Genomic DNA, 26,721 nt, shown 5'->3' with positions numbered 1-26,721 from the left:
TGGTTCTGGCACCAGGTCTTTCTAAGTCTCACTGTAGAAGGTAAACTTCACCTTACAGAGGTGTTGTCGTGAAGTGGAAATGAGATAATGAATATCTTATCCTCACCCATAATGACCCTGACCAGTCCATTATCCACCTCTCCGGTAAGGAAACAGCTTGTCCTTGTATGGGGCCGTGTCGTTTGGGTGACAGAGTACTTGTAGGATTTCAAAGCCATTTCAGGGGCCATCTCAGAGCCACCGTTCCCTTCCACACGGGCCCTGTTGTGGACCTGCCCCACCATGCCTCATTCCCACTTACTGTGAAGTGGGAGGTCTTTTACATTTAGGGTGAGGGTTGTTTTTCTTTCTCCCTCTCTCTCAGGGTCCCTGCTATCCCTCCCTACAGTCCAGCCTTATATTACTCAGGATTAGAAGGGCATCATAAAAAGATTAATTCAGAAAAAGAATGTTATGTGATATAAATGCATATTAACATGGAACATGCTTTTCTCCTTCTCTCTAGGTTTTATTTTATGTCACCCATGGTCAACAATTGCCTTTTTTTCCCCAATGATATTCCTAAGATCACATATTTGCCTTCATCTTCCCTACTTTTTTTCCCTTAAAGTTACTTTAAGTATTGTTTATAATAAAAGGCAAACATATAACCAAACAGCTTAATGAAAATTAAACTTACTGTCTGCTATATTTACATTTAAATTGCAGAGAAATAAGTATGTGGAAGCTATCTCCATCATCAACAGCAGTTGCTAGGCCTATAAAATATTTGTGCATGTAGAGACTACTGAAGAGCAATGTTTCAGTTTCCTTCCCTCTCTTCCTCCATCCTGACCTTGTCCACATCCATAGCGACCAGATAAAATCAAGTTCAGACTCTGAAGGACATTTGATCAGTAGATTACACACAATCAAAAATATCAACTTTTGGGCTTCCCTGGTGGCACAGTGGTTGAGAGTCCGCCTGCCAATGCAGGGGACGCAGGTTCGTGCCCCAGTCCGGGAAGATCCCACATGCCGCGGAGCGGCTGGGCCCGTGAGCCATGGCCGCTGAGCCTGCGCATCCGGAGCCTGTGCTCCGCAACAGGAGAGGCCACAACAGTGAGAGGCCCATGTACAGCAAAAAAAAAAAAAAAAAATCAACTTTTATTTTAAAATGTTAAACTTACTACAAGCTGATCAGGAAAGGTCAAATATGACTTCTTCAAACATGCAATATTTGAAATAGGAAAAATTTGGCTTATAACTAATAATTTTTAAGTTGTAAGAGCATCTCATGAAGATGTTGCCTGTTTCAAATACTCAATAAGATCTTCTCTCTCACTCTTCTTTTTAAGACCAGCAAAGACCATTTTAGTTCCAGGGATATATTTTTTTGGGTTCTCCAAATATTCCATCAGAGTCTCCTCTCCCCAGATAACACCTATAAAGGTGAAAATAAGTTTTAAGTTTGTGAAGTTACATTTGTAAGGTTTACTTTCTGATGTGACACACATTTGTGAACAAAAGATTACTCTTGGACTCAGTAGGAAGGTTATTATAACTGAGAATACTTAGTTTCTGACCTACAAGAAAATTCCAAAATTAGTCTTCGGTGATCTACTCTTGGGCTTCTTTGTAGAAATCCAATGCTGCTTAAGATTATCTAAGGTACACCAATGACCAACCCAGACATGTTGGGCCTAAGCAGTATGCCATCCTCCTAGAATCACAGAGAATTCCTTCTATCTTAGAGATCAATTAACCAAAATCCTCATTTTGCAGATGAGTAAATGATGACCCAAAGAGAGGATAATAACTTACCCTAAGATGACAAGGCTATACAGAGTAAAGAACTGGTAACTAGTAACTTATATTTCCATGTTTTTTTGTTTCTCTTTTTCCCAATCACACCAAGCTGCCTCTGTCAGGATCTCTAACAAAAACCTATGAGTTCAGGAATCCAGTTTTACAATGAGAGAGAGAGGTTGCATCCAACGTTTTTCCTTTCTAAAGCCAGTTGAAAAGAACATGAACAAAGAGAAACAGAAATGCTAGTTCCACTTTCAATAAAATTTTTGAGTGAGTGCCTCTACCACCAAACTTGATACACTTAGAAGACTACCAAGGACATAAAACCTGGACCAGAGTGAAAGGACACTTTTCACTAATTTCTAAAGAAGAGAAAAGTTCTCCAAAATAGGTGACAAATCCTGAGGTGCAGAGTCATAACCCTCTGTTGGGCCCAAAGAGAGTAGAGTACATATTGGCTGGCTGTGAAAGTCTCCCTAAATTCAATTTGATAACATGGAGGGCCAGGGGAGCCAGGAGTAAAGAAGAAAACACATCTTTAAAAGAAAGATTCTACCTTGTAATAGGATAAAAGAGAAACTTGAGGTGTTGGATAACCCTGGAGCTGCCCGTCTTTGTCAGCTGAAGAGCCAAATAACCCTGCAGCAAACATATACACATACACATAGCTCTAACACATAACTGTGGGTGAGGAGGATCTTATAACCAACTGGAACACTCAGATCCTCACTCTTACTGTCCTTCTGCAAATAACCAATCAAGAACAAATTGTCCTAATCAAAAGATGAGTAGTAATCAGAAAGGAATCACCATGAAAGAGTACCGAAAACACACACACAACATACACACACACAGCAGAAAGTAATATAAAAAAAGTTAAATGAAATATACACAACAAAAATTATATACACCAAGCAGAAAAAATCAGGAGCACATTCCCATGGATTCAGAAAAGGTTTTTGTTATTTGTAATGAGGTAGACGGACCTAGAGTCTGTCATACAAAGTGAAGTAAGTCAGAAACAGAAAAACAAATACCGTATGCTAAAGCACATATATGGAATCTAAAAAGAGGTACTGGGACTTCCCCGGTGGCACAGTGGTTAAGAATCTGCCTGCCAATGCAGGGGACACGGGCCCTGGCCCGGGAAAATCCCACCTGCGGCAGAGCAACTAAGCCCACGCACCACAACTACTGAGCCTGTGCTCTAGAGCTCGTGAGACACAACTACTCAGCCCACATGCCACAGCTACTGAAGCCTTTGTGCCTACAGCCCATGCTCCACAACAAGAGAAGCCACTGCAACGAGAAGCCAGTGCACTGCAACAAAGAGTAGCCCCCACTCAGTGCAACTACAGAAAGCCTACGCACAGCAACAAGGACCCAATGCAGCCAATGATAAATAAATTTATTTTTTAAAAGTAAATTTATTTTTAAAAAATAAATAAATTTTTAAAAAATAAATTTACTTTTAAAAATAAATAAATATTTAAAAATAAATAAATTTATTTTTGAAAATAAATTTATTTTTTTTAAATAAATAAATATGGAGACTTTCAAGATGACGGAGGAGTAAGATGTGGCGATCACCTTCCTCCCCACAAACACATCAAAAATACACCTACAGGGCTTCCCTGGTGGCGCAGTGGTTGAGAGTCCGCCTGCCGATGCAGGGGACATGGGTTCACACCCCAGTCCGGGAAGATCCCACATGCTGTGGAGCGGCTAGGCCCGTGAGCCATGGCCGCTGAGCCTGCGCACCTGGAGCCTGTGATCCGCAACGCGAGAGGCCACAACAGTGAAAGGCCCGCGTACTACAAAAAAAAAAAAAATACACCTACATGTGGAACAGCACCTACAGAACACCTACTGAACGCTGGTAGAAGACCTCAGACTTCCCAAAAGGCAAGAAACTCCCCACATACCTGGGTAGGGCAAAAGAAAAAACAGAAAAAAAGAACAGGGACAGGACCTGCACCTCAGGGAGAGAGCTGTGAAGGAGGAAAAGTTTCCACACACTAGGAAGCCCCTTCACTGGTGGAGACGATGGGGGGGGGGTGGGGGAGAAACTTCGGAGCCATGGAGGAGAGCACAGCAACAGGGGTGCTGAGGGCAAAGCAGAGTGATTCCCGCACACAGAATCGGTGCCGACCAGCACTCACCAGCCCAAGAGGCTTGTCTGCTCACCCGCCACGGCAGGCAGCGCTGGGAGCTGAGGTCGGGCTTCGGAGGTCAGACCCCGGGGAGAGGACTGGGGTTGGCTGCAAGAACACAGCCTGAAGGAGGATAGTGCGCCACAGCTAGCTGGGAGGGAGTCCAGGAAAACCTCTGGACCTGCCTAAGAGGCAAGAGACCACTGTTTCGGGGTGCGCAAGAAGAGGGGATTCAGAGCCCCGCCTAAACAAGCTCCAGTGACTGGGCGAGCCGCGGCTATCAGCACAGACACCAGGGACGGGCATGAAATGCTAAGGCTGCTGCTGCAGCCACCAAGAAGCCTCTGTGCAAGCACAGGTCAGTATCCACACCTCCCCATCCATAAGCCTGTGCAGCCCGCCACTGCCAGGGTCCCATGACCCAGGGACCACTTCTCGAGGCGAACATACGGCGCGCCTCAGGCTGTAGCAACATCACGCCGGCCTCTGCAGCCTCAGGCTCGCCCCGCATTCCGTACCCCTCCCTCCCCCTGGCCTGAGGGAGCCAGAGCCCCTTAATCAGCTGCTACTTTAACCCCATAATGTCTGAGCAGGAACAGACACCTTCAGGCGACCTACATGCAGAGGCGGGGCCAAATGCAAAGCTGAACCCCAGGAGCTGTGCAAACAAGAAGACAAAGGGAAATTTCTCCCAGCAGCCTCAGGAGCAGCAGATTAAATCTCCACAATCACCTTGATGTACCCTGCATCTGTGGAATACCTGAATAGACAAGGAATCATCCCAAAACGGAGGCCATGGACTTTGGGAGCAACTACAGACTTGGGGGTTTGCTTTCTGCATCTAAATTGTTTCTAGTTTTATGTTTATCTTAGTTTAGTATTTAGAGCTTACTATCATTGACAGATTTGTTTATTGATTTGGTTGCTCTCTTCCTTTATTCTTTTTATAAATATATATATTTTTTTCCTTTTTCCCTTTTTGTGAGTGTGTAACTGTATTCTTCTTTGTGTGATTTTCTCTGTATAGGTTTGCTTTTACCATCTGTCCTAGGGTTCTGCCTGTCTAGTATTTTTTCTTAGTATAGTTTTTAGTGCTTGTTATGATTGGTAGATTTGTTTTCTGGTTTGGTCTCTCGCTTCTTTCTTTCTTTTATTACTTTTTTAAATTTTTAACAATATTTTTTATTTTAATAACTTTATTTTATTTCTTTTCTTCTTTTTTTCTATCTTTCTTTTTCTCCCTTTTCTTCTGAGCTGTGTGACTGACAAGGTCTTCGTGCTATGGCCAGGTGTCAGGCCTGAGCCTCTGAGGTGGGAGAGCTGAGTTCAGGACACTGCTCCACCAAAGACCTCCCAGCCCCATGTAATAGCAAACGGCCAAAGCTCACCCAGAGATCTCCATCCCAACGCTAAGACCCAGCTCCACTCAACAACAAGCAAGCTACAGTGCTGGACACACTATGCCAACCAACTAGCAAGACAGGAACACAACCCCACCCATTAGCAGAGAGGCTGCCTAAAATCATAATAAGGTCACAGACACCCCAAATCACACTACCGGACATGGTCCTGCCCACCAAAAAGACAAGATCCAGCCCCATCCACCAGAAAACAGGCACCAGTCCCCTGCACCAGGAAGCCTACACAACCCACTGAAACAACCTTACCCACTGGGGGCAGACACCAAAAACAAAAAGAACTACGAACGTGCAGCTTGAGAAAAGGAGACCCCAAAGACAGTAAGTTAAGCAAAATGAGAACACAGAGAAATACACAGCAGTTGAAGGAGCAAGGTAAAAACCCACCAGACCAAACAAATGAAGAGGAAATAGGAAGTTTACCTGAAAAAGAATTCAGAATAATGATAGTAAAGATGATCCAAAATCATTGAAAAAATACAAGAAATGCTTAACAAGGACCTAGAAGAACAAAAGAGCAAACAAACAATGATGAACAACACAATAAATGGAATTAAAAATTCTCTAGAAGGAATCAACAGCAGAATAACTGAGGCAGAAGAACAGAAAAGTGACCTGGAAGATAAAATAGTGGAAACAACTACCACAGAGAAGAAAAAAGAAAAAAGAATGAAAAGAATTGAGACAGTCTCAGAGACCTCTAGGACACAGTAAATGTAACAACATTCGAATTACAGGGGTCCCAGAAGAAGAAGAGAGAAAGAAAGGGACTGAGAAAATATTCGAAGAGATTATACTTGAAAACTTCCCAAATATGTGAAGGGAAATAATCAATCAAGACCAGGAAGCGCCGAGAGTCCCATACAGGATAAATCCAAGGAGAAACACGCCAAGACACATATTAATCAAACTATCAAAAATTAAATACAAAGAAAAAATATTAAAAGCAGCAAGGGAAAAACAACAAATAACATACAAGGGAATCCCCATACGGTTAACAGCTGAACTTTCAGCAGAAACTCTGCAAGTCAGAAGGGAGTGGAAGGACATATAGAAAGTGATGAAAGGGGAAAAGATACAACCAAGATTACTCTACCCAGCAAGGATCTCTTTCAGATTCGACAGAGAAATGAAAAACTTTACAGACAAGCAAAAGCAAAGAGAATTCAGCAACACCAAACCAGATTTACAACAAATGCTAAAGGAACTTCTCTAGACAGGAAACACAGAGAAGGAAAAGACCTACAATTACACACACAAAACAATTAACAAAATGGTAATAGGAACATACATATCAATAACTACCAAAAATGTAAATAGATTAAATGCTCCAACCAAAAGACACAGACTGGCTGAATAGATACAAAAATACCACCTGTTTAATGCTGTCTACAAGAGACCCACTTCAGCCCTAGGGACACATACAGACTGAAAGTGAGGGGATGGAAAAAGATACTCCATGCAAATGGAAATCAAAAGAAAGCTGGAACAGCAATTCTCATATCAAACAAAATAGACTTTAAAAAAGACTATTACAAGAGACAAAGAAGGACACTACATAATGATCAAGGGATTAATCCAAGAAGATATAACAATTGTAAATATTTATTCACCCAATATAGGAACACCTCAATACATAAGGCAAACGCTAACAGCCATAAAAGGGGAAACTGACATTAACACAATCATAGTAGGGGACTTTAACACCCCACTTTCACCAAAGGACAGGTCATCCAAAATGAAAATAAATAAGGAAACACAGGCTTTAAATGATACATTAAACAAGATGGACTTAATTGATATTTATAGGACATTCCATTCAAAAACAACAGAATACACTTTCTTCTCAAAGGCTCATGGAACATTCCACATAATAGATCATACCTTGGGCCACAAATCAACACTTGGTAAATTTTAGAAAACTGAAATCGTATCAAGTAACTTTTCTGACCATAATTCTGTGAGACTAGATATCAATTACAGGAAAAAAACTGTAAAAAATACAAACACATGGAGACTAAACAATACACTACTACATAAGCAAGAGATCACTGAAGAAATCCAAAAGGAAATCAAAAAATACCTAGAAAGAAATGACAACGAAAACACAACGACCCAAAACGTATGGGATGCAGCAAAAGCACTTCTAAGAGGGAGGTTTATAGCAATACCATCCTATGTTAAGAAACAAGAAACATCTCAAATGAACAACCTAACCTTACACCTAAAGCAATTAGAGAAAGAAGAACAAAAAAACCCCAATGTCAGCAGAAAGAAAGAAATCATAAAGATCAGATCAGAAATAAATGAAGGAAACAATAGCAAAGATCAATAAAACTAAAAGCTGGTTCTTTGAGAAGATAAACAAAATTGATAAACCACTAGTGAGACTCATCAAGAAAGAAAGGGAGAAGAGACAAATCAACAGAATTAGAAAATGAAAAAGGCCAAGTAAAAACAGCCACTGTAGAAATACAAATGATTATAAGAGATTACTACAAGTAACTATATGCCAAAAAATTGGAAACCCTGGAAGACATGGACAAATTCTTAGAAAAGCACAACCTTCCGAGACTGAACCAGGAAGAAATAGAAAATATAAACAGACCAATCACAAGCACTGAAATTGAAACTGTGATTAAAAATCTTCCAACAAACAAAAGCCCAGGACCAGATGGCTTCACAGGCAAATTCTATCAAACATTCAGAAGACCTAACACTTATCCTTCTCACACTCTTCCAAAATATAGCAGAGGGAGGAACACTCCCAAACTCATTCTACAGGCCCCCATCACCCTGATACCAAAACCAGACAAAGATGTCACAAAAAGAGAAACCTACAGGCCAATATCACTGATGAACATAGATGCAAAAATCCTCAACAAAATACTAGCAAACAGAATCCAACAACACATTAAAAGGATCATACACCATGATCAAGTGGGATTTATGCCAGGAACACAAGGAATCTTCAATGTATGCAAATCAATCAATGTGATAAACCATATTAACAAATTGAAGGAGAAAAACCATATGATCATCTCAATAGATGCAGAAAAAGCTTTTGACAAAATTCTACACCCATTTATGATAAAAACCCTCCAGAGAGTAGGCATAGAGGGAACTTACCTCAACATAATAAAGGCCATATATGACAAACCCACAGCCAACATCATTCTCAATGGTGAAAAACTGAAACCATTTCTAATAAGATCAGGAAAAAGACAAGGTTGCCCACTCTCACCACTATTATTCAACAAAGTTTGGAAGTTTTAGCCACAGAAATCGGAGAAGCAACAGAAATTAAAGGAATCCAAATCAGAAAAGAAAAGTAAAACTGTCACTGTTTGCAGATGACATGATCCTGTACAAGGAGAATCCTAACAATGCTACCAGAAAATTACTAGAGCTAATCAATGAATTTGGTAAAGTAGCAGGATACAAAATTAATGCACAGAAATCTCTTGCATTCCTATACACTAATTATGAAAAATCTGACAGAGAAATTAAGGAAACACTCCCATTTACCACTGCAACAAAAAAAATAAAATACCTAGGAATAAACCTACCTAAGGAGACAAAAGACCCGTATGCAGAAAACTATAAGACACTGATGAAAGAAATTAAAGATGATCCAAACAGATGGAGAGATATACCATGTTCTTGGATTGGAAGAATCAACATTGTGAAAATGACTCTACTACCCAAAGCAATCTACAGATTCAATGCAATACCTATCAAACTATCAAATGGCATTTTTCACAGAAGTAGAACAAAAAATTTCACAATTCGTATGGAAACACAAAAGATCCCGAAAAGCCAAAGCAATCTTGAGAAAGAAACATGGAGCTGGAGCAATCAGGCTCCCTGACTTCCAACTATACTACAAAGCTACAGTAATCAAGACAGTATGGTACTGGCACAAAAACAGAAGTATAGATCAATAGAACAGGAAAGAAAGCTGAGATAAACCCACACACATATGGTCACCTTATCTTTGAGAAAGGAGGCAAGACTATACAATGGAGAAAAGACAGCCTCTTCAATAAGTGGTTCTGGCAAAACTGGACAGCTCCATGTAAAAGAATGAAATTAGAACACTCCCTAACATTATATACAAGAATAAACTCAAAATGGATTAAAAACCTAAATGTAAGGCCAGACACTATGAAACTCTTAGAGGAAAACATAGGCAGAACACTCTATGACATAAATCACAGCAGGAACCCTTTTGACCCATCTCCTAGAGAAGTGGAAATAAAAATAAAACTAAACAAATAGGACCTATTGAAACGTCAAAGCTTTTGCACAGCAAAGGAAACCATAAACAGGACGAAAAAACAACCCTCAGAATGGGAGAAAATATTTGCAAATGAAGCAACTGACAAAAGATTAATCTCCAAAATATACAAGCAGCTAGTGCAGCTCAATATCAAAAAAAGAAACAACCCAATCCTAAACTGGGCAGTAGACCTAAATAGACTTTTCTCCAAAGAAGATATACAGACTCCCAACAAAAACATGAAAGGATGCTCAACATCACTAATCATTACAGAAATACAAATCAAAACTACAATGAGGTATCACCTCACACCAGTCAGAATGGCTATCATCAAAAAATCTACAAACAATAAATGCTGGAGACGGTGTGGAGAAAAGGGAACCCTCTTGCATTGTTGGTGGGAATGGAGGACAGTAAAAAACTAAAGATAGAACTACCATATGACCCAGCAATTCCACTACTGGGCATATACCCTGAGAAAACCATAATTTAGAAAGTGTCATGTAACACAATGATCATTGCAGCTCTATTTACAATAGCCAGGTCATGGAAGCAACCTAAGTGTCCATCGACAGATGAATGGATAAAGAAGATGTGGCATATATGTACAATAGAATATTACTCAGCCATAAAAAGAAAGGAAACTGAGTTATTTGTAGTGAGATGGATGGACCTAGAGTCTGTCATACAGTGTAAAGTAAGTTAGAAAGAGAAAAACAAATACCGTATGCTAACACATATATATGGAATCTAAAAAAAAGAAAATGGTTCTGAATAACCTAGGGGCCGGACAGGAATAAAGACACAGACATAGAGAATGGACTTGAGGACACAGGGAGGGGGAAGGGTAAGCTGGGATGGCGTGAGAGAGTAGCATGGACATATATACACTACCAAACATAAAACAGATAGCTTGTAGGAAGCAGTCGCATCACACAGGGAGATCAGCTTGGTTCTTTGTGACCACCTAGAGGGGTGGCACAGGGATGGTGGGAGGGAGATGCAAGAGAGAGGGGATATGGTGATATATGTATATGTATAGCTGACTCACTTTGTTATATAGCAGAAACTAACACACCATTGTAAAGCAATTATACTCCAATGAAGATGTTAAAAAATAAAATTAAATAAATAAAAGTAAATAAATTAAAAGACGGTACTGATGAACCTAGTGGCAAGGCAGAAATAAAGACATGTAGAGAACGGACTTGAGGACACACGTGAGGAAGGGGAAGCTGGGATGAAATGAAAGAGTAGCATTGTCATATATACACTACCAAATGTAAAATGGATGGCTAGTGGGAAGCTGCTGCGTAGCACAGTGAGATCAGCTCAATGTTTTGTGACGACCGAGAGGGCTGGGATAGGGAGGGTGGGAGGCTCGAGAGGGAGGGGATATGGGGATAGATGTATACATATAGCTGATTCACTTTGTTGTACAGCAGAAACTAACACAACATTGTAAATCAATTATACTCCAATAAAGACCAAAAAAAATAACTTATCAGCTAAAAAAAAAAGGTCTTTATAAATCAAGGGCTTATAGCAGAGCTACAAAGGTTCAAGGAGATGATAAAACAGAAAGACATAAATAACAGCAAAAAGAATAGATACTACTGATAGCACAATCAGGCTTGAAAATATTGATAAAAACAAAATGAAAATAAAAAGTTTAAAACAGTCATAGGAAAAATAACAGAAATAGAAGACATTTAGACAACAGATATCCCAAATATGCACAATTGATGGCCCAAGTAAGATTTAATAAAAACAAATGAAATAGTATAAAATTATTAAAACATATAATTCAAGAAAACTTTCAAAAATAAAAGTCCTTAAAAACAAACAACTCAATCCAAAAATGGGCAGAAGACCTAAATAGACATTTCTCCAAAGAAGATATACAGATTGCCAACAAACACATGAAAGAATGCTCAACATCATTAATCATTAGAGAAATGTAAATCAAAACTACAATGAGATATCATCTCACACCGGTCAGAATGGCCATCATCAAAAAATCTACAAACAATAAATGCTGGAGAGGGTGTAGGGTGTGGAGAAAAGGGAACCCTCATACACTGTTGGTGGGAATGTAAATTGATACAGCCACTATGGAGAACAGTATGGAGGTTCCTTAAAAAGCTACAAATAGAACTACCATATGACCCAGCAATCCCACTACTGGGCATATACTCTGAGAAAACCATAATTCAAAAAGAGTCATGTACCACAATGTTCATTGCAGCTCTGTTTACAATAGCCAGCACATGGAAGCAACCTAAGTGTCCATTGACAGATGAATGGATAAAGAAGATGTGGCACATATATACAATGGAATATTACTCAGCCATATAAAGAAACAAAATTGAGTTACTTGTAGTGAGGTGGATGGACCTAGAGTCTGTCATACAGTGTGAAGTAAGTCAGAAAGAGTAAAACAAATACCGTGTGCTAACACATATATATGAAATCTAAAAAAAAAAAAAAAGTGGTCATGAAGAACCTAGGGGCAAGACGGGAAGAAAGACGCAGACCTACTAGAGAATGGGCTTGAGGACACGGGGAGGGGGAAGGGTAAGCTGGGACAAAGTGAGAGAGTGGTAGTGTATACAGAACATATATACACTACCAAATGTAAAATAGATAGCCAGTGGGAAACATAGCACAGGGAGATCAGTTCGGTGCTTTGTGACCAGCTAGAAGGGTGGGATAGGTAGGGTGGGAGGGAGGGAGATGCAAGAGGGAAGAGATATGGGGATATATGTATATGTATAACTGATTCACTTTGTTATAAAGCAGAAACTAACACACCATTGTAAAGCAATTATACTCCAATAAAAATGTTAAGAAGAAAAAAAAAAAGTCCTGAATCTGCCAATGGGAAGAACACATGTCCAGGAAAATCTGAAACAGATCAATCAAGGCTTATACACAGCCTAGTAAATTACTAAATTTCAATACGAATTTTACTGAAACTTAGGGGGAAAAGAGTAAAATAAAAATAAAAACAAGTAACTTATAATGGAAAACAATCAGGCTGGCTTCAGATTTCTCCAAAGAAAAATTCAACATGAAGCATACAAAATCCTGAGGAAGTAAAAGTATCATCCAATCATTTTACGTCTAGCCAAACAATTCAAGTGTAATGGGAATCCATCGATCTTTTCAAACATCAAGAACTGGAGTAATATGGTTCCACTAATTCTTTCTTGGCATAACTACTGATAGATAGTCTTCTACCAACCAAAAAGTAAATACAGACACTGTGGTAAAAGCTGGGAATAAGCACTAATACAATCTAAATGTAGGACAAATGTTAAAGCAACTGTGGTAATTATAGTTACATAGGATATAAATTATATGTATCATGTCAAATCAGAAATAACAACATAAGTAGCTCAGTTAAGAGTATGAAAAAATTGGGGCTTCCCTGGTGGCGCAGTGGTTGGGATTCCGCCCGCCGATGCAGGGGACGCGGGTTCGTGCCCCAGTCCGGGAGGATCCCGCATGCCGCGGAGCGGCTGGGCCCATGAGCCATGGCCGCTGGGCCTGCGCGTCCGGAGCCTGTGCTCCGCAACGGGAAAGGCCACAGCAGTGAGAGGCCCGCGTACCGCAAAAAAAAAAAAAAAAAGAGTATGAAAAAATTGGAGGTTGTATAACCACTTTGATTCTCTCATCCTTCAGAGTGAAGAATAGACAGATATTGCTTAAAGTAGTTAAATAAAATAATAGAGGCATACAGTATAACTTAAAGTATGAATACAGCCACTAAAATTATAAAGAATAATATTACCATATAAAATTAGTTGGTAAAGGGAAAGGAATAGGGGAGTATAGGGAGACATGAATATACATAATTTCCTATCACTCATACTGGTAAGTATCCTTTTAAACTATCTGAATTTTCATATAATATAAATAGGTTTCAAAATATTTTTTAAATTATTAGTACATTTATGATTTTATGTGTCCTACTGCTTATTTTAACAGATCTGACATGACAAAAGGAAAAAGATAATAATAATAATGTTAGTTCAGCTAATATGTTAACCCCATGATATGATTTCATCAAAGGCTGAAGAAGATCTGAGTCTGAATCTTAGTTATATCACTTGTTAGCACACAACCCTGGGCAAATCATGAGTTAATTCAATTTGTTTCAATTATCATTGCCCCCAAAATGCAAACAGCATATAGTTATTCAATAATATGTATAAAGTACTATTCTCAAAAGAAAAATTGTATCCATTTACAGATGTTTAAAAAAAAATACAGATGCTCAACATCACTAATCTTTAGGGAAATGCAAACCAAAACCACAAGGAGATATCACTTCACACCCATTAGGAAAGCTATTATCAACAAACAAACAAACAAAAAACAAAATAACAAATGTTGTCTGAGATGTGGAGAACTCGGAATCCTTACGTATTGCTGGTGGGAACATAAAATGATAGAGCCCTTATGGAAAATGGTACAAGCTATTTCTCAAAAAATTAAACTCAAAATTTTCATATGATTCAGCAATTCCACTTCTGGGTATTACATCCAAAGGAAGTGAAAGCAGGAACATGAACAAATATTTATATCCTGTGTTCATAGCATCATTATTCATAATAGCCAAAACTGGACGTAACCAGAGTGTCCACTGATTGATAAACAAAATGTGGTATATACATACAATGGAATATCATATAGCCTTTAAATGGACGGAAATTATGACACATGGTACAACATGAATAAACCCTAAAGACATTATGCTACATGAAATCAGCTAGTCACAAGAAGACAAATACCATGTGACTACATTTATATGAGGTACCTAGAGTAGTCAAATTCAGAGACAAAACAGAATGGGGGTTTCGAGGGCCTGTTTAATGGGTACAGAGTTTCAGTTTGGAAAGATAAAAAACTTCTGGAGATGGATGGTGGCGATGGCTGCAGAACAATGTGAATGTGCTTAATGCTACAGAACTGTACACTTTAAAATGGTTAAAATGGTAAATGTTATGTTATACATATTTAGCTACAATTTTTTTAAACCACACTATATAAAATTATTGCCACAATCATGAATTTTGTAAAACTATACTCTAAGCAAGTCATATGGAACAATCGTCTTTAAAATATGAGAATTTCCTTATTCTTTTGAAAACTAAAATGGTCTAATTATTTCCAACACCATACATGGAAAATAAACTACGGCTGACAGTTTTCCACAATTTGTATTAAAACTGAACCACTGACTTCTTGGCTCTTCTTATCAAGTCTGTCTTTGATCAAGCTGTCCTAAAGTATTTTTTAAATCTTTATTTATTCTAAATAATATTATTTTAAAATCCTGTTCAATTAACCTAGTAAGCTACTTACATTATTTTTTCCAGCTTTACTGAGATATAATTGATATATAACATTCTATAAGCTTAAGGTGTACAATATGTTAATTTGATACACTTACATATTGCAAAATCATTACCACCATAGCATTAGCAGAAACCTCCACCCCATCACATGATTACCATTTCTTCTTTGTAGTGAGAACATTTAAGATATACTCTCTTAGCAACTTTCAAGTATATAATACAGTATTATTAGCTATAATCACCATGTTATACATCAGATACCCAGAACTTGTTAATCCTATAGCTGGAAGTTTGTACCCTTTGACAAATATCTCCCCATTACCCTAACTCCCCACCCCTGGTCACTACCCCTCTACTTTCAATTTTTCTAAGCTTGGCTTTTTTAGATTCCACATGTAAGTGGTATTATACAGTATTTGTCTTTCTCTGTCTGACTTATTTCACTTAGCATAATGCCCTCAAGGTTCATCCAAGTTGTTGTAAATAGCAGGATTTCTTTCTTTCTCATGGTTGAATAATATTCTATTGTGTATATACAGTACATCTTCTTTATTCATTCATCCACTGATGGACTCTTAGGATATTTCAATATCTTGGCTATTGTAAATAATCCTGTAATGAACATGGTGGTGCAGATATCTCTTCAAGATTCTGCTTTCATTTCCTTTGAATATATACCCAGAAGTGGGATTACTGGATCATATGGTAGGTCTATTTTTAACTTTTTGAGGAAACTACATATTGTTTTCCACAGTGGCTTACCAATTTGCATTCCCACCAACAGTGTAAAAGGGTTCCCTTTCCTCCACATCCTTCCCAATAATTGCTATTTCCTGTCTTTTGATAATAGCCATTCTAACAGGTGTAAGGTGATCATCTCACTTGCATTGCCGTGATTATTAGTAATGATGTGTACCTTTTCATGTATCTGTTGGCCATCTATATGTCTTCTTTGGAAAAATGTCTATTCAGTTCCTCTGTACATTTTTTAATCTGGTTGGTTTTTCCTCTATTGAGTTGTATGAGTTCTTTATATATTTTAGATATTTACCCCTTATCAGATATATGATTTGCAAATATGTTCTCCCATTCAGTAGGTTGCCTTTTAATTTTATTGACTGTTTCTTTTGATGTGCAGAAGCTTTTTAGTTTAGTTAGTCCCATTTATTTATTTTTGCTCTTGTTGTTTGTGCTTTTGGTGTGATATCCAGAAAATCACTGTCAAGACCAATGTAAAGGAACTTTTCCCTATGTTTTCTTCTAGAAGTTTTATGGTTTCTGGTCTTATGTTTAAATCTTTAATCCATTTCAAATTAATTTTTGTCAGTGGTGAACAATAAGAGTTCAATTTCATTCTGCTACTTATTATTCTTATTTCATTAGTAGAACTAACAAATAATATTATATCCCCAAATAAGTCATAAGTATTAATTAAACAATCTGACTCTGGAAAATTTTATTTCTAATTATTAAATAATGTTAAAGCCAAGCCGTATACAGCCTTTTATCTTTGATAAAAACCTATAATAAAAGATATATTTATAATAAGCTTTAATATGATTTTAAATCAATGTTAATAAGCAAAAAAGTCTTTAACATATTGGCAGCTAGAGGGACAAATGTTAGGTTATAACTGTTCTAAAAATCAGGACTTCAAAAGTTGACTGCTCTTATAATTGGATAATAAAATAATAAAATGACACTATAGAAAAATATTACTTTAAAAGTTAAAGAGCCATATAAATGCATACAATAAATGCAAGTTTAAGACTGATTTATTCAATAGTCTATCAATTGTAAATCCTACTGCAATAAATGCAATTCCATTCTCATACTAACTGCCTGGAGTTAGCACAGACGCCAAAGTCCCCAACAAGACTGCCTCACTTCAGACACCAGCTGCAAGTTCAGGGTCCCCAGCCCATCCAAACTTCTAACCAACTGACTATAAATTTAAGGGTTCCCAGGACTCCCTTAGGTTTTATAATTTGCAAGAACAACTCACAGAACTCAGGAAAGCACTACTTAAAAATTACAGTTTTACTATAAAGGATATAAATCAGTACCAGCTAAATGAAGAGACCCAGATGGTGAGGTCTGGGAAACTCACAAACACAGAGGTTCCTGGCCCTGGCCCTGTGGAATCATGACTCATTCCCCTCCAGTACATTGATGTGTTTACCAACCAGGAAGCTCAAGTAGAGCTTCAAGTTGAAAGTGGCCAGAGTTTTTATTGGGGTTTCATTACGTAGGCATGATTGACTGAATCACTAGCCATGTGCTTGAACTCAATCTCCAGCCCCTGTCCTCTATCCTTGGAGGTCAGACTGATATCACCTAGCCCAAAGCCTCAATTCTCTAATTACATGGTTGGTCTTTCCAGGTTGCCCAGCCCTCATCCTGAAACTATCAAGGAGCCTACCACAAGTCATCTCATTAGCATAAACACAGGCTGTAGTCCCAGAACCCAACCCTGAGTAACAAATGCTCCTATCACTGGAAAATTCCAAGGTTTTAGAGATCCCTCCCAGGAACCTGAGACAAAGACCAGACAATTCTTTATTATAGAGTATCTACTAACCAGCATTTCTGCATATACTAAATACAATGATATTGTATTACTAACAACTACACTGATGTTTAAGAAGGTGATAAACATGCTTGACTTGACAAAGATTAAATTTTATTTTATGTTGTTTTAATATAAGTATTTTTATAAATTATCTAAGTATTTATTTGATATATATGTGGTCCTTTACTGTGGGTGCCCCCTGAATAAAGTTATGTTGAGACCCTAACCCCTGGTACCTCAGAATGTGGCTTTATTTGGAAATAAGGTCATTGCAGGTGTGTTTAGTTAAGTTGAAAAGAGGTCACACTGAGTAAGATAGGTCTCTCAATCCAATTTTACTATTATCCTTGTAAGAAGGCCACGTAAAGACAGAGACACATTGGGACAATATGACAATGAAGGTAGAGACTAGAGTTATGCAGCTGTAGGCCCAAAACACAAAGTTTACTGGCAAACCACCAGAAGCTAGGAAGAAGCAAGGGAAGATTGCCCTCAGGTTTCAGAAAGAGTATGGCCCTGCCAACAACTTGATTTTGCACTTCTAGCCTCCAGAACTATGAAACCATAAATTTTCACTATTTTAAGCCACCTAATTTATAGTACTTGGTTACAGGAGCCCTAGGAAACTATTACCATCCTCAAATGCTAAGATGTAGTAGTAGTGCTCTAAAACAGACTTACCATATACTCCCCACACCAACCTAGTTTGCTTGGACACCCAAGTCTAGGAACAAATGGCTTTGCCAGCCCTCCATCCTACTAAACTGTATTGCTCTCAAGGCTTTGAGAAAATGCAAAGTATCTTATTTTCACATACACAAAAAAACTGACAATCTAGACATGTGTGAACTTTGTTTTAACCAAACCATTTGACTATCTATAAGGTTTCTTTCCCAAAAATTCCAGGTAACAAAAATTTCTTTACATCTTATCTATCTGTAGTGTAAGTAACCGACAATTAGCCTTTTTGATTGTAATGTAAGTGCTGGACATTAAACTTTTAATTGCTGAGGCATCCCCTTCAAATACATCCATCTTGAATAAATGCACTGCCAGCTATAAAAGTAGATAAAGAGCAAGGATGCCCACCCATGAAGTTCCCTTTTTTCAGAAAGGCAGACCCATATAACTGACCATTTGATTGACTGCCTTGCTTTTTCCCTTCCCATGCTTTAATTCCTGCTTTTATATTTTAAATTCACCAATAAAGAGTGAACCCACAAAACCCTAGGCACCCCACTCTCAGCCCCCCCACTCTCAGCCCCAATAAAAGCAAAAGCCCAAGCCCACGCTCTCTTTCTACCTGATACCACACTGGGTAGCCCCACACATGCTGTGTACCCTCCAGGACATGTGAGTAATAAACTTTGTTTTTTTTCAAAGTTTCCTGATGGCTGTTGCTAAAGTAAAGTGTGTCTTGCAATCATAATAAGAACCATATCAATTATACTCCAATAAAGATGTTAAAAAAAAAAGACTGCTGATCACAGATCATCAAAGCAAGTAAAATAATAATTTAAAAGTTTAAAATATTGTGAGAATTACCAAAATGTGACAGAGACACGAAGTGAGCAAATGCTGTTGGAAAAATAGTATTGAGAGACTTGCTTGGTGCAGGGTTGCCACAAACCTGCAACATCTGAGAAGTCTAATAAAGGTATGCCTGTACAAGTTTCACAAAAACAAGCAAACAAACAAAAACCGCAACAGGCTGAAACGAACTGCAAACACTATCTTACTAGAAACATTAACACAGGTTGAAATAAGTAGAATCCCTCTTTTGACAAAGTGTAAGCTACTATACGTGCACTCAAAAAATAATGCACAAGATGCCAACTCACCTTATGAAAGCCTTTCTCCTGCAACATGGTCTACAAAGCTCAATCAAATGAGGTACTTTAGTCTATACAAGCACTAAAAAACCAATTAAGGAATTTTTAAATACTAAATTCAAATCACTTATGAAGAGGACTTACAGCTGCCAATAATTTATATTTAAAACTTCTCCAAACACCAAACCCAGATAAAGACATCACAAGAAAATTAAAAAACCAATATCTCTAATGCAAAAATCCTCAACAAAATACTGGCAAGCTAAATCCAACTGCACTGTTAAAAGAATAACACACTATGACCAAGTGATATTTATCCCAGGAATGCAAGAATGGTTCAACATAAGAAAATCAACATAATATACCACATTAACAGAGCAAAAGGAAAAAAAAAACACATGATTATCTCAACAGATGCAGAAAAAGCATTTAACAAAATCCAACACCTATTCATGATAAAAACATCCAGCAATAGAAGGGACCTTGCTTAACATGATAAACAGGATTTATGGAAAACCCACAGCTAGCACCTTATTCAAGGTAAAAAACTGAAAGCTCTCCCCCTAAGATCAAGAACAAGACAAAGGACTTCCCTGGTGGCACAGTGGTTAAGAATCCGCCTGACAATGCAGGGGACACGGGTTTGATCCCTGGTCCGGGAAGATCCCATGTGCCGCAGAGCAACTAAGTCCATGCACCACAATTACTGAGCCTGCGCTCTACAGCCTGTAGGCCACAACTACTGAGCCCATGTGCCACAACTAATGAAGCCCACATGCCTAGAGCCCATGCTCCACAACACGAGAAGCTACTGCAACAAGAAGCCCACACACCGCAACAAAGAGTAACCCCCGCTTGCCTCAACTAGAGAAAGCCCATGCACAGCAACAAAGACTGAACGCAGCCAAAAATAAATAAATTAATTTAAAAAGAAACCAAAAAACAAACAAGACAAAACAAAGATGCTCACTCTCCCCAGAGCTATTCAGAATTCTACCGTAAGTCCTAGCCAAAGCAATTAGGGAAGAATAAGAAATAAAAGCTACTCAGATTGGAAAGGAAGAACTAAAACTATCTCTATTCACAGGTGACATAATTCTCTATATAGAAAATTGTAAAGAATCCACAGAAAATCTACTAGAGCTAATAAATGAATTTAGCAAAGTTGCACAGCACAAGATCAACATACAAAGATCAGCTGTTTCTACACACAAGCAGTGAACAATCTGAAAAGGAAATTTTAAAAACAATTCTATTAATAATAGTACCTAAAAGAATAAAATAGGTAGAAATAAATTTAATCAAGAAGGTGAAAGACTTGCACACTGCAAATTACGAAATACTGCTAAATTTAAGAAGACCTAAATAATAGGAAAGGCATCCCACGTTCACAGAATGTAACATTAATAGTGTTAAAATGGCAATACTCCCCAAAGCAATCTTCAGATACAATACAAGCTCTATCAAAATTCCATAGGCCTTTTTTGCAGAAATGGAAAAGGTGATCTTCAAACTCATGGAATTGCAAAGGGCCCTGAATAGCCAAAACAATACTGAAAAATAAAAACACAGTTGGAGGGCTCACCCTTCCCAATTTCAAAATTTACTACAAAGCTACAGTAATCAAAACAGTGTAGCACTAGTATAAGAAAAGATGTACAGACAAATGAAAGAGAATTGAAAGTCCAGAAGTAAACCCTAACATATATGGCCAACTGATTTTCAACAAGGCTGTAAAATGATTTTTAACAATTCAACCGTAAAAGAATCTCTTCAACAAATGGTGCTAGGAACACTAGATAACCACATGCAAAAGAATGAAGTTGGACCACTACCTCACTCTATATAAAAAATTAATGATAATTAATTTTGGTTAATTAAAAGTAGGTCAGTAACCTAAATATCAATATGAGATAAAACTATAAAACTATTAGAAGAAAACATAGGGTAAATCTTTATGACCTTAGATTTCATGATAGATTCTCAGATTTTACACCCAAACACAAGCAACATCAACAACAAAAATAGATAAATGGCATTCATACAAATTAAAAATCACTGTTCATCAAAAGATATTATTTTAAAAAATGAAGACAATCTACAGAATAAGAGAAAATATTTACAAGTCACTTATTGGATAAGGGTTTAGTGTCCAGAATACATAAAAAATCTTATAACTCGACAACAGAGGCAAACAACCCAAATAAAAAATGGGGAGAGAATATAAACAGACATTTTTCCAAAGAAAGTATACAAATGGCCAACAAGCACATGAAACAATGCTCAGTATTATGGATCATTAAGGAAATACAAAGCAAACTCACCAGGCACCACTTCATACCCACTAGGACGGCAATTAAAAAAGAAAAAGAAAGAAAAGAAAAGAAAAGAACAAGTGTTGGTGACTATACAGAGAAATAAGAATCCTCCTACACTGCTGATGGAAAAGTAAAATGGTACAGCCACTGTGGAAAACAATCTGACCTTTCCTCAAAAAGTTAAACGTAGTTAACTGACTCAGCAATTCCACTCCTAGGTATAGATCTAAAGTAACTGAAAACAGGGACTTAAACACTTTTTCACAAATGTTCATAGTAGCACTATTCACAACAGGTAAAAGGTGGAAACAATCCAAATGTCTATCAACTGATGAATGGATAAACAAATTGTGATATATACATACAATGGAATAGTATTCAGCCATAAAAAAAGAATGAAATATTGATACATGCTTCAACTTCAATGAATCTTGAAAATATTCTAAGCAAAAGAAGCTAGACATAAAAGATCATGTATTACATGATTCCTTTTATATGAAATATCTGGAGTAGACAAATCCATAGAGACAGCAGATAAGTGGTTACCAAAGGATGGGGGTAGGGGGATATGGAAAGTGATTAGTTAATGGGTACAGGGATACTTCTGGGATAATGAAAAAGTTTTGAAACTAAAGAGAGGTGGTGATTGTACAACACTGTGAATACAGTAAATGTTACTGAATTTTACACTTTAAAATGGCTAATTGTATGTTATGTGAATTTCATCTCAATTAGAAAAATAGAAAGAAAAATAAATAAAGTAAAATAACACAAAACAAAATAAAATAAAAACCTTTCCAAACAGTGGTGTAGTAGTGATCTGAAATTTGGGCCTGTAAGAAATGGTGAGATACCAAGAACAAATTTTTTTTAATTTTACATCTTTATTGGAGTATAATTGCTTTACAATGTTGTGCTAGTTACTGCTGTACAACAAAGTGAATCAGCTATATGTATGCATATATTCCCATATCTCCTCCCTCTTGCGTCTCCCTCCCACCCTCCCTATCCCACCCCTCTAGGTGGTCACAAAGCACCGAGCTGATCTCCCTGTGCTATGCAGCTGCTTCCCATTAGCTATCTATTTTACATTTGGTAGTGTATCTATATGTCCATGCCACTCTCTCACTTCATCCCAGCTTCCCCTTCCCCACCCACCTTGTCCTCAAGTCCATTCTGTACACCAAGAACAGCTTAAAAACTAGAGTTGTACCCTATTTTTAAGTGAATGCTAATTATATACGTAAGTATATAGAGATATAGATATCTCCAAGAGTAATAAATTGCTTTGCAAAGATATTAGTCTTTTGCAACCATTTTGAATTTCAATCCTAAAATTAACTGTCATCTACACGCTTTCTACCAACAAAGAAATGATTGAATATACTTTTTCAAACTATATAACATTCCCCACACCCTGCTAAGAATCACTACTACAAATAAAAAATTGCCATTATGCCATTAAAACATAATTTGATTTTTTTTAATTTAGCTCATGCTTTTTCAAGATATATGTATTGCATAAAATGAAGTTCCCTGTATAGGCAAAAAAACTTATGCCACAGAGGATTACTAATTTCTCTGATCATAAAGATGACCAGTTATCCAAACACAGATCTTATGACATAAATCAATATTTCCATGATATAAACATGTGGATTTCATTTTTAATTCTGCAAATTGGGAAATTATTATATCAAATCCTGTGGCTTCTTCTTTGCTACAAAGTTTCTGGTTCTCTCCAACAACTGCCTAGTTTTTACCTTTGTTTTTGTTTGCAACGGTATAAGAAAATCCTGGTGCTTGTCCTGTTTTTCTGCCAAAAACGCCCCAGAGGTTTGGACCAGTTTTGTGTTTTCCACCTTTTTCCACTGTGTGGCACTGAGCATATTTTTGAACAAAGATCTTCTTGCCTGCCTCAGCATTTGCCATTTTGTTCTGCAATGAAACATTAAACCACAAACCAAAGAAAATATCTGATTTGCAAGGCTGGATAAAAAGGAATTTCATCACTTTGACTGAAGTGAATACTAATGATATTAAACCAAAATATAATTTAAAGCAGACATGCTTTAAATTCTGAGTGCTCAAAAACACAAACATAGCATCCAATTTTATAAAGAATCATCTCACTTATCAGGTTTATTTTGAATTTCTAGCCATTGCTACTTCAGAAATTGCTGTTGGTATAAGCCTGGTTTTCCTTCAGCCTTCAAACAATTACAGTAATTTACCTAAGACAACAATATTCTATTTTTCTTTTCACTTCCAAAAAGTAGAGGTGCAAACAATGACGTGAAGCATATATGTCTAAATTGGTATTCCCTTACTTAAAAATAATCACATAACAAATTGGAAAGGTGATTAAATATGATATTTATTATGATTATTTACATGCCTGCAATAATAGACAAAACTATAAAAAACCATATAGAAATGAGGCCACAGCAAGCTACATGTAATACATAATTTCCTATTTACCTTACACTCTCAGCTGTAAACAAATCTACCAGACTAAATCAAGCACTACCTAAAAACAATCAAACATTACTGAGTTCAGTCAGCATTAGTACATGTAGTAGAAAATATACAGTTCTAAGTAAGGAGGGGTTTGTTACACAGTGATAGACATACACAATAAATTCTGCCTAAAGATATTTCGGTAAGACTGCCAAAAACTCGGGGTTTCCCTGGTGGCACAGTGGTTAAGAATCCGCCTGCCAACGCAGGGGACACAGGTTTGATTCCTGGTCCGGAAGATCCCACATGCTGCGAAGCAACTAAGTCCGTGCACCACAACTACTGAGACCGCACTCTAGAGCCTGCGAGCCACAACTACTGAGCACGCACACCACAACAACTGAAGCCTGTGTGCCCTGGAGCCTGCGTGCCTCAACTACTGAGCCCACACGCCACAACTACTGAAGCCCACGCGCCTAGAGCCCAGGATCCGCAACAAGGGAAGCCACCACAAAGAGACGCCCTAGTACCACAACGAGGAGTAGACCCCACTCGCTGCAACTGGAGAAAGCCCACGCACAGCAATGAAGACCCAATGCGGCCAAAAATAAATTTAAATAAATAAATAAATAAAATAAAGAATTCTTACAAATAATAAAAAACAATTTTAAAAAGAGACTGCCAGGGCTTCCCTGGTGGCGCAGTGGTTGAGAATCCGCCTGCTGATGCAGGAGAAACGGGTTCATGCCCCGGTCCGGGAAGATCCCGCATGCCGCGGAGCAGCTGGGCCCGTGAGCCATGTCCGCTGAGCCTGCGCGTCTGGAGCCTATGCTGCGCAACGGGAGAGGCCACAGCTGTGAGAGGCCCACGTATCGCAAAAAAAAAAAGACTGCCAAAAACTCTGTTATGTACCTAAATAAATGCCTCTTCCATCCAAAATGATACAAAAACCAAAATAATTTTAACTTATTGAAAAAAATTTAGTTTAAAATGCAGTACCTGGGTTTTGTTTTCCTGCAGTTTGTATTCTTTAAAGAATGGTTGCGGGGGAGGTGGGAATGGGAATGGATTCCACATAAGGGTTACTGTTACATAAATAACTAAAATACCTAATTCTTGACAGTACAGTTCTAAGCACATTTTTACCTTCAAAACTCAACCGAGGGGCTTCTCTGGTGGTGCAGTGGTTGGGAGTCCGCCTGCCGATGCAGGGGACACGGGCTCGTGCCCGGGCCCGGGAAGATCCCACATGCCGCGGAGCGGCTGGGCCCGTGAGCCATGGCCGCTGAGCCTGCGCGTCTGGAGCCTGTGCTCCGCAACGGGAGAGGCCACAGCTGTGAGAGGCCCGCGTATCGCAAAAAAAAAAAAAAAAGAAAGAAAGAAAGGCTGCTGCAGAGAGGTCCCTCTCTAGATACTGTCTTCTGTAGCACTTTCAGGGGTACCCAGGCCCCACCTCGCTGGGGCTAAGGCGAGCTTCTTACTAACCAAACGGTTGGATCCTCCTCTCTGAGTGAACCCAGGCCCAAATTGCATCATGGCCCATAACCAGTGCTCAGATCACATGAGGGCCCGGCCCACCCCCTCCTACCTAGTCCCATACTTACCACAGGGCCAGCTGCTCCGTCCTCCGCTTCCCCAGAGAACCTTTAACGCCAACTGTGCGGCGGCGGCTCGGCCAAAGCGTGCGCCCCAAGTTCAAGTCTGGCTGCCCGGCGGCTGCAGCGCCTGGTAAAGCCGCACTGAAACGCCGGGCCTGCATGTGCTTCTGGTGGACGCCAGCCAGTGGTAGGCGGGGCTCCATCGGCACTGCTGATTGGCTCCCAAATCCCACGGAATCGCAATTCTCGCAGGGGCCTAAAGCTTCGCGCTGCCGAGCCGTCAGTGACTGAGTGTAAACGTGACAGAGTAAGGGTCCGGCTTTGTTTGTTTCACTTTTACCTAACTGAAGAGTTAAATTATCTATGTATATTCACAATATGTACCAGCTCTTGCTTGAAGTAGGAATCCAATGTTTTATGAATGGTCCGTTAGTATTTGATTGCGGGAGTCAAATCACGTCAATAAATGAATAAGGCAACTACTTATTCTGTGGGCAAGACACGGTGCCAAGCAACTCGTAAGGACAAACACTGACCTGAAGCGCCAATTTTCTATGAGTTATAATCCAGCTGGGGCAAGATTTAAGTACATTAAAAGTTAAATCATTATAAATGAGCTACATAAAAAGTGCAATAATACAAGAACGGACAGCGAGGTTGCAAGCTGCTCGTTAATCGCCAAAAGAGCAGAATAGAGTATGAATAGAAACAGAGAGAGAATGAGCGAGGGAGGAAGATATAAAGGAGAGGACTGGGAAAGCTATAAGAAGACGAGGGTATTGAAGGCAGAAACGTAAGAAAGTCAAAGTCGTGTTTAGGAAAACGTGAGAAGGAAAAGTAGTTTACCTGTGGTTACATAATTAATTCAGTGAGATGTGAGTGGTAAGGCTGTAGCAGAGAAATAGGAATATTAAAATAATTTATTAAATTT

The 26,721-nt window shown here is 38.4% G+C and overlaps 1 protein-coding gene across 1 annotated transcript; it reads right to left on the bottom strand.

Moving 5' to 3' along the window:
• Nucleotides 1-1,023: 1,023 nt before the first annotated feature.
• Nucleotides 1,024-23,664, bottom strand: LOC132428533 (cytochrome c 2). The gene is made up of 2 exons (XM_060016530.1): nucleotides 23,496-23,664; nucleotides 1,024-1,423 (listed from the first exon to the last, which is right to left on the bottom strand). Exons 1-2 carry the CDS (start codon nucleotides 23,662-23,664, stop codon nucleotides 1,275-1,277), a joined length of 318 nt encoding a protein of 105 aa, XP_059872513.1. The 3' UTR covers nucleotides 1,024-1,274.
• Nucleotides 23,665-26,721: the final 3,057 nt, after the last annotated feature.

This window comes from Delphinus delphis, chromosome 7 (assembly GCF_949987515.2).
Source record: "Delphinus delphis chromosome 7, mDelDel1.2, whole genome shotgun sequence".
NCBI classification, from domain to species: domain Eukaryota; kingdom Metazoa; phylum Chordata; class Mammalia; order Artiodactyla; family Delphinidae; genus Delphinus; species Delphinus delphis.
This window is presented reverse-complemented; position numbering and strand designations above follow the sequence as displayed.

What these genes read in the sequence shown, in the direction of transcription:
- LOC132428533 (XM_060016530.1), bottom strand. Translation starts at nt 23,664, where the DNA reads ATGGCAAATGCTGAGGCAGGCAAGAAGATCTTTGTTCAAAAATATGCT. An exon ending in CGTTGCAAACAAAAACAAAG is followed by an intron (nt 1,424 to 23,495) that starts GTAAAAACTAGG and finishes TCACCTTTATAG; the next exon opens with GTGTTATCTGGGGAGAGGAG.